Consider the following 9,816-nt stretch of genomic DNA (forward strand, 5'->3'; position numbering starts at 1 on the left):
TGATTATTTCCTTGTATATAAGCTGAATTTCTTGAATTTCTATTTGATTGCTCTGTTTTTTAGTTTCAATCTCATCAACTTGTAGTTTCAATCCTCATCAACAATATGCTCTTTTTTCGTTTTTGTATAAATATTTGCAATATATATATATTTTTTTTATATTAAAGTTTTTTTTTCCTGGATATATGATATTAAACACTAGGAGAAATTGTTGCACATAAGGTGTTTGTGTATTTGCTTAAATGACTAACACCTTGCTTAATACCATATAGTAACTCTTTTTTATGATACCATAACCATATATTTTAGACTGTTTTTGTTGGTGTCCAGTTAGTTGCACCATGGAATGGATTATTTTATTATAGTACCCATTTTAAACCATATATTTGATATTATATGCAGACAATGCAAGAGGAGTCAGAAGAAGGTAGTTGCTCAAATACATCTACAACTACCAATGTTGCTGAAAACTTACCGTCACTAAAGGGCCCAAGTGTGTGTTACACTCCCAGAGGAACAAAAGAGTTTATACCGTGTTGTCCCCCTGAACTAAAGCCTACACTTGGTATGCTTTTTGATTCCTTACTTAAAGGTGTTGATTTTTATAAGCAATATGCTAGATTTGGTGGGTTTGTGGTAAGACTAGGTACTGAAAAGAGAATTAAAGATAGTGATAAAGTCTACTTGAAATATTTACATTGTAATAAACAAGGGTTTACGAAGGATGGTGAAACTAAAGCAAAAGTTTCTAACAAAGATAAAAATCCTAAAGCTAGAAAAAGAACCATAAATCGTGTTGGATGTAATGCAATGATTGGGTTTAGAGAACGTTCAGATGGAAAATGGATGGTTTATGTCTTTCATGAATCTCATAGCCACAATCTTGCTTCTCCCAACACAATGAATTTTTTGGCAAATGTTGGAAACCTTAAACTTGGCCAGAAAAAATTCATTTTTGACAACTCTAGATTGAACATTGGTCCAAACAAGTCTTATAAGTTGATGAAAGAACATCTTGGTAGCTATGATAATATAGGTGCAACATTGAATGATTTCAAGAACTTTAATCGAGACTTGAAAGCTTACATACAAGAGAAAGATGCTTCGATGTTTATAAACAATTTGAAAGAAAAAGCTGAAAACAGTGAAGGTGCCTTTTTCTTTGAGCATTGTATGGATGAACATCAACGCTTGACAAGAGTATTTTGGGCAGATGCAATTAGTAGAAAAAATTATTCGTTGTTCTGTGATATGATTACATTTGATACAACATTTGACACCAACAAATACTCTATGGTTTTTGCCCCATTTACGGGTGTTGATCACCATGGTAAGTGTGTGACTTTTGGGATAGGCTTACTTGCAAAGGAGGATATTGAATCCTTTGAATGGTTATTTGAAACTTTCTTAAAGGCAATGAATAACTGTCAGCCTACCTGTATCATGACAGATCAAGACCCTGCGATGAAAGTTGCAATTGAAAAAGTTCTTGATAAGGCAAAACATAGGTTTTGTATGTGGCACATTATGAAAAAAGTGCCACAAAAGGTAGGGCCCAAATTATGCTTAGAAACTGATTTTCTTCATAAACTAAACTCTGTTGTGTGGAATAGAGACCTTGAACCAGAAGAATTTGAAATTGGTTGGCAGTCTGTGATGTCTGAATTTGATTTAGTGAATGAAGATTGGTTCAAAAATATGTATAATATAAGGAATATGTGGATTCCTTCCTACTTTCGTGACCTTTTTATGGGTGGGATTTTAAGGTCAACTCAAAGATCAGAGAGTGAAAATAGCTTTTTCACTAATTTCACCAATCAGCATTTGTTATTGGTTGAGTTGTGGTTTCGCTATGAATCTGCAATCGATGCTCAAAGGCACACACAAGACAAGTTGAATGCTACTTCAAAAACTACACATCCCCAACTTGTCACCCCCCTGTACTTGGAAAAGCATGCTGCATTTGCTTACACTCATAATGTATTTTACATATTCCAAAAGGAATTCAAGCATGCTTTGTACAATTGTGGTATAAGTAATGTTACCATCAAAGAAGAAGAAGGGATTGAGCAATATAGAATTGTTGACAACACAAGGAAAAAAAGCTATCATGTCACATATGTTTTGTGTTCTAATGATGCTTCATGCTCTTGTAAAATGTTTGAATCTGTTGGAATATTATGTCGTCACATTCTCTTTGTCATGAAAGGAAAGTTCTTATTTGAGATTCCAAGGCAATATGTTTTACATCGTTGGACTAAAGAAGCTATGAAGAAACCAATTTTTGGCTTAAACAACTTGTTTGATGGGGCAGAGAAGGATAAGAAGCAAAAGCTAGTTGGTGATTTATGGTGCAGGTTTTTTTCATGTGTAAGTCTTTGTGAGGAGAAAGTTGAATGCCTAGAGTCATTGTTGTCTAAGCTAATATCTTTTGAAAATGAGATGAAAGACTTGGATTCTATAAGTCCAGTTGATAAACGTGAGGCAAAAAATAAACACATCGAATTATTTGTTGGATCTAATGACATAGTTGTTGATATTCTTCCTCCAAACAAGTCTTCCAACAAAGGTAGTGGTAGTGGAAAAAGGAAAAAATCTGACAAAGAGATAGCTATTGAGGAAAGCCAAAGGAAAGATAGACTTTGTAGAACTTGTGGTCAGAGAACAAACCATGATAGTCGGAATTGTCCGCAAAAAAAATCCAACTTGAATGAGGTATTTTTGTAGAAAAAAATAAATAAATTTTGTACTATGTTTACTTCCCACTAGATTTTCACTTTATATATGTTCGTGTACATGATTTCAGGATTTCAAAGAAGAGTAGAAAGGCTGCAAAACCACTTCATATTTACAAGAAGCAACATCGGCTACTGACAGCCTAGTGCTGAAATAGAGGAGATGAGAGGAAAGAAAGAACATAGTGCTATAGTGCCCTTTTTATTGATATAGTGATTGTTATTGTTTCACATATATTAAACAGGGACCTTTTATTGTTCAAATTTTATTGATAGGGTGACCTTTTATTGTTAAACTTTTTATTGACCTTTATATTGTTATTTTGATGTAGTGACATATTGGCATATGATAACTTCAATTTATATTATAGTATGTGTTTTTAACGTCATAGTGACTTTTTTTCATCGTATTGACACCTTATTCCGTGATAACCTTTTTAGTGATATAATGACCTTTATTATGATATAACAACCGTATAAAAAATACTCACATTTTAACAATTCTTCTAATCCACATCGATTAAGCCAATACAAAGTTAGGGAAGGAGGGGCTCCTTCTTTTAATTGATATACTAAATGAATAGCTTAAGAATAGATTAATATAAATACGACACTTTTACCTTACATAGTGACCTTTTATTTAAATAGAGACAGATTATTATAGAAATCTTTTTTATCACATAGTAACGCTCTTGCATCTCATAGTGATCCTTTTGCATCGCATAGTAATTGGAAATTTTTACCTCATATAATGCCATTTTACTTACATAATGACTATAAAAAGTAATATAATATCCTTTTTCAAGTTTTTTTTTCTTTTTTAAGAGATAAAAAAAAGTTAGACATTTTTAGGTACATATTTATCATAGGTCCTTTGAAAACTTGTCACATATGTATACAAAATATAATAATGAATATGGTGATAATTTTGCATTATAACTTAATTATATATAACACATTGAACTAATAACATTTTAAATACATAGTGACCTTATAATATAGAAACCTTTTAAATAACATAGATACCTTTTTAAATACATAGTGACCTTATCATATAGAAACCTTTTTAAATAACATAGGTACCATTTTTTTATAACATAGGCGCCAAATTTATAACTAATATATATTTCACTAAACTTCTTGAATGTCAATTAAAGATTACATATCAAAAGAACTACCAATACCACCAATTCAAAAGCTTTGTATGAACTGGAATCATATCATATTGTTCTATATTAACACTTATACAATTTTGTCAGATTATCCATTTGTTGATGCAAACTACATCATTACATTAGATTTCCTACTTCTGTGCAAAATACAAATACTTTCGAGCAAAAAACTTCATCCACATATTCGTTAGTCTGCCTATACTTTCTTTTCCTTTTTACCTTGCTTTGTTTTCTTCTTAATCCCATCAAAAACATCTTTTGCAACTTGACTCCTTATTAATCTGAATTCAGATAGCTTTTCAAGAACTTCATCTCTGACAATGTTCATATCAGATAATACCAGAGTAGCAGCAATCTGAGCTCTCAATGTCCGTCTAGTTGAAACCTAAATTTAAGCAAAAATTAGAATAAAAAAGCTAGTTAAATTCCATGGAGGAAATAGTTAATATAATAAAAATTGAAAGCCAAATAAAAAAAATGAGACGAGATAACCGTTTTCAAAACATTGCAGTCGAACACATCAGCTCCATCAAAGTAAAGCATGCTGACCATAGTATAAATGCCACTATCATTATTCTTCTGTTTTCCAGACTTCCAATTTACAGAAGGTGACTCCAAAGTATACTCAATCATGTTCTTCACTGAGTCATTACTTTGAGGAAGGCGTTGATCAAGAAAAGTACTCAGCATATCACTCTAGGCAAAATAAATTAATACTTTAGGTTCCATGAAGCATATCCTAACTAGAAAAATACAAATAAAATCCAAAATATCATATTTTTACCAGAACATCAGAGAACTTCTCAACCTCACTCATGTACTTTGTATCATAACTCATATTATCTATGAACTGAAGCTTTTCTTCCTTCAAATTCACAACAATTAGGAAAAAGTGCTCATTCAAGAGTATAGGAACAAATATCTGCAATAAATAAATAAACAACTATTAAGCTTGAAAAACTTAATATAAAAGTACTTAGTTGAAAAATGATTGTCAACATTTGCAATGTATTACCAACTCAACATTTGCAATATCAAAATCATTGCAAGGAATGAACAACCATCTTGACCAAATGTCAAATAGCTTGTCAATGTCTTGTGTGTTACTATCTGTGTTTGCAACTTTCAGTAAAAAAGCCTAAAAAAGAACAAACATTAATAAATATTAAAAAAATTAGAAGGTAGAGTTATTTTTCTTAAATGTAATTACTTGCATTACATAGTGACTGTTTTCATTGCATAGTGAAATTAATTTATGAATCATAGTGACTGTTTTCAATACATAGTGAAATTAATTTATGAATTTTTTATAATGAACAACTACCATTATAATGATGTAGTAACTAAATAGCCGAAAGATACTTACACTTTGAGAAACACCAAAATATAGTTTTTGAGGTCCATGTGCACTACTCTTCTGGTTTTCATTAAGCAACATAGCCCAACAATCAATAATAACAGAAGATATAGCAATAGCCGGTGCACCTAATGAAAGGAATTCATTCCTTGTAATCTCAAATGGTTTGCCAAAAGATACCAACACCTCACTGTACAAGGAAATAAAAAGACACATGTATATTAACATAGTCACTTATTATTAAAATTTGAAAATAAATAACAAAAAGAACAATGACATGACTTACTTGAGATCGAAACCATGATAATCACTAATGCAGTAGTCAACAAGTTCCTGGACAACTGCATCCAAAACCTTCATATCCTTATTACTTGACTTCATATATTCAGTTACATATGTAACTTTATCACCAAAGAGACTAACATCCATAGCAAGGGAGCATTTAGATTTTCCATTACTCAAAACATGCTCAAAACCTATCCTTGGAACCTCACCAACTACAACATTAATCTCTTTTGCAGGTGCACCATTATCATCAATATCATCATCATCCAAACCATTAGGCACTTTGCTTACCCAATTTACAAGAGACACAATCTCATCAACAATTTCATGAACACGAGGATTCATAAAGAATAAATCAGTTTGGGACATTGGAGGTGTTGAAGTTGAAGCATCATTAGATTTACGAGTCTGAAATAACACTTTCAACTCATTCATGTAGAAGTTAGATACCACTTCTAAATCTCTTTTCATGAGCAAAAACTTCTCATAAACTTCCTGTGAAAAAAAAATGTAGCACTTAGATTTAATAAAATAATTTGTGACAAAAAAAAAAAAAAAAAAAAAAAAAAAAGAAAAAACCAAACAGACAGACAGAATTAAAGGGTAAAATACTTACATCAATAGCAATTGAACGGATTTCCTCATTAGACATTGAACTGGCAGGTAGCTCAAACTGAATAACACCCTTAACATTGCTACGGACACCTTCATAAACAACAGATTCTTTTCCAGAAGTTTGATTCACAGGAGCTTCCTTGAATTGATTACAAACAACTTGTCCATCCTCAAATTGCAACTTCTCACTCACTGGATATGTATCAAACTCAAGAATTCCACACCCAAAACCCTTGGACAACTTTTCATTTCTAATTCTATCTCTTATATCCACATCAGTCCAATGTTGAATTAAAGGTATTGTAGAATTTAACACAACATTCCTAAACCTCAATCGATGAAAATAGATAATCTCTAACATCAAAACACAACCACAAAACCATTCTATATTTCCTTCTTTGTAGCTCTTCACAGCTTCACAAAGTCTATCTAAGACATATTTTGACCAATTATAAATTCTTATTTGATTAACATCAACCAAACATTTTACAATTCTCAAATCCACAGTTCTGTTGGACGTAGGTGCTAAAAAACTTGAAAAAGCATGCATGATAAAAAGCTGTCTGAATTCTTCCCCACCATCTACTAGTAAAGGGATCTTAGATTCCAAAAAACCCAAAGGAATCTGATCATTCTCACCCATAAGACCAAAATGAGACCTCCATTTAACCTTTAAATCATAATCAGGGTTGATGACATTAGCACAACGAGAAATTTCTTCAACTTTCTTAGATGTTTTGCAAGGAAGGCAAAAAAACATCATACACATCAAATTCAGTCACAACAAAATCTTTTTTACCATCAATAGTAAACATGCAGCTACCATGATCAAAACAATCTACCAACCATGATAGCATATCAGTTGCAGTTCGTTTCACCTTCAAAGATAACAAACCTCCAAAGCCAATTTCTTTAACAACCTTGATTTGATCATCTGAAAAAGTTTTAATCATCTCTACTAAATGAAATGGCCTGCAACGTGTTTTAAATCCTCGTTGCACCCTGTAACAAGACATACGAAAAGATAAACAAAAGAAACCAAAATAGTAGCCTCTTTTTATAGCATAGTGACCTTTTTTTTAAACAAAACTTCAAAAAAAAGAAACAAATATTCACTTACATATGTACATCACTATCTATGATTGCAGATTCTTGCCTATGAATCACAATGTTCTTATCCTTATTTGCCTTCACTTTCTTCACTTTAAGACCTTCATTTTCATCCAACTTTCTCTTCTTAGCTGGCAAAACAATAGCATGTGAAGAAGAAGACTTATTCCCCTTCTTTCCTTCCATCACAGTTGACAAAGGTATAGCATTCTCAATGTTAGAAGGTTTCTTTTTCTTAGTGATAGCTTTCTTTTTCAATCCTTTTTCAATACAAGCATCTTTATCTCTGTTAGTATCATCATCGATCATTTTGCTTCCACCATCAATATGCTCTTCATCTTCATGATCGAGATTGATACATGCTAAAAACACGCAAGCATATAGTTATATATACAATTATCTTCATTTTAATCTAGCAAACAATTATAATATAGCAAACTAATAACTTAAAAATAATAATCATTGTCATTGATATAGTGACCTTTTTCAGTTACATAGGGAACTAATAATATAGTAACTTTTATATTAATATAGGGACCTACATTCTATAGTATTAGGAGACTATCATAATAGAGCAACTAGTATATTAAGGTTAATAATCCAAAAATCAAACATTCATCATACCTCCTGTATCTTTCAATTTAACTCCTCCTGTTGAGCTACGAAGGCCTCTCCTTTTTTTAAAAGTACCACCACCTCTAGTTCTCACCATAGTTATAAAATCTAATCCAAATCGAATGAAAATCCTTGTTGCACCCTGTAACAAGACATACAAAAAGATAAACAAAAGAAACCAAAGTAGTTGCCTCTTTTTATGGCATAGTGACCTTTTTTTAAAACAAAACTTCAAAAATAACATAGTCCAACACCCCTCCAAAAAGATTCAGTTTATTTTGGTTTGGTTTAGAACAAGTTCAGGTCATATTCATATTTATGTCTTTTGACAACCAATTTGTTTACGAATAAAAAAATCAATTCAGGTCAGGTCAGGGCAGTGAAAATCAGATCAAACTAAGGTATCCAAATCCTCGAATTCTGGCTACCTTGATTCAAGTTCAAAACAGGCCTAATTCAGAAATTTTGAAGCAAAATCCAGTACAGAGTCAAATTAACCATGCACATATGTCAGACTAGAAGTACACTTTTCAACAGTCAAGAAAGTCATGTAGATGTCGATTTAGCATGATCAGAAGCAATCTATCACATATCCACCCCAGATGTTTGTTCCTGGGTTAGTCGCTTAAGCAATCTGCTCAACACCAAAAATCGGACATATAGAATCAAAGTCAGTATCTTAAACCAGGAAGCATTCTTCATACTTTATGTTCTTTCTTTCTTTCTTTCTTTCTACGGTTGATGTGGAAAGAGTCTTTGCATCAATATCACAAACACCAGAAAATTTATCTAAGTGCAAAAGGCAAATAATTCATGTAGGAACCTAATGACATTTGATGCAGATGAAACCACTTCAAATCACAAATAAGAAAAGACAGGTTGTAAGAGAGAAACACAACAGCATCAAGGAACACCAATGCAACCAAGGCAGTTAGTCCATCTCCAAACATGTCACCATGTTGGTCAGGTCTCAATTCCAGATCATCATTAGCAAGAGATTGATGACCATTCCTGTTGCCTACACCAAACGGAACACGGGAAAATACAAATCGAGTTGGACACCAAGTGGAAGCAGGAACCAGTGTAGCTAATTTATGTCTCCAAACTCTCACTAATTCACTCACAAATCCACTAAAAACACTTCAAATTACTCAAAATTCGAATTAACTACTCCAAACTCTCACTAATTCACTCACAAATCCACTAAAAACATTTCAAATTACTCAAAATTCGAATTAACTACTCCAAACTCTCCCGAATTCACTCACAAATCCACTAAAAAACACTTCAAATTACTCAAAATTCGAATTAACTACTCCAAACTCTCCCGAATTCACTCACAAATCCACTAAAAACACTTCAAATTACTCAAAATTCAAATTAACTACTCCAAACACAAACACACACACACAATTCGCATTTTAGCTATTCGCATTCCTAACAGGCATTAATTCGAAATCAAAATCCACAAAAATCAGCTAAACTCGAAATCAACAAAAACAAAATTATGCTCAACAAAAATCGTGTTACTAAGAAGATGAAGAAGAACAACAAAAGCAGAATTTCGAGCAAAAATACACATAAAAACCTAGTTTACTTAAATTAAGAAAAATTAAACAAAATACATTTAAAAAATACTTCTACTAAAACGAAACTTAAGTTGAAATTCAAAAAATAAAATCAAATCGAAAAAATAAAATAAAAAAACTTGCAAAATTACAAAATTAAACAAAAATCATACACGAAAAACATAATAGACATTAAATTTTCGGTTGAATCTACAAAAAAGTACTCATGAAATTCCAGCAAACAAAATTTCAGAAACCTAATAACCTCAAATCGTGCAAAAATAGCGAAATTACCACAAAGAACTCACCTGATAATAGATCGTAGAGCTGAGAAATTGCTAAAAATCAAAGTAATTGAA

At 31.8% G+C, this 9,816-nt stretch overlaps 2 protein-coding genes across 2 annotated transcripts; one reads left to right on the top strand and one right to left on the bottom strand.

Moving 5' to 3' along the window:
- Positions 1–405: 405 nt before the first annotated feature.
- Positions 406–2,420, top strand: LOC110688763 (protein FAR1-RELATED SEQUENCE 5-like). The gene is made up of 2 exons (XM_021865526.1): positions 406–2,357; positions 2,405–2,420. Exons 1-2 carry the CDS (start codon positions 406–408, stop codon positions 2,418–2,420), a joined length of 1,968 nt encoding a protein of 655 aa, XP_021721218.1.
- An 878-nt stretch (positions 2,421–3,298) lies between these two features.
- On the bottom strand, positions 3,299–7,956 carry LOC110688685. The gene is made up of 10 exons (XM_021865424.1): positions 7,899–7,956; positions 7,285–7,636; positions 7,043–7,166; positions 6,166–6,834; positions 5,551–6,044; positions 5,274–5,454; positions 4,923–5,045; positions 4,692–4,829; positions 4,400–4,603; positions 3,299–4,292 (listed from the first exon to the last, which is right to left on the bottom strand). Exons 2-10 carry the CDS (start codon positions 7,581–7,583, stop codon positions 4,104–4,106), a joined length of 2,421 nt encoding a protein of 806 aa, XP_021721116.1. The 5' UTR covers positions 7,584–7,636; positions 7,899–7,956; the 3' UTR covers positions 3,299–4,103.
- Between the last annotated feature and the right edge of the window lie 1,860 nt (positions 7,957–9,816).

The sequence above is a fragment of the Chenopodium quinoa genome, unplaced genomic scaffold, assembly GCF_001683475.1.
Source record: "Chenopodium quinoa cultivar QQ74 unplaced genomic scaffold, ASM168347v1, whole genome shotgun sequence".
Taxonomy (NCBI): Eukaryota; Viridiplantae; Streptophyta; class Magnoliopsida; order Caryophyllales; family Amaranthaceae; genus Chenopodium; species Chenopodium quinoa.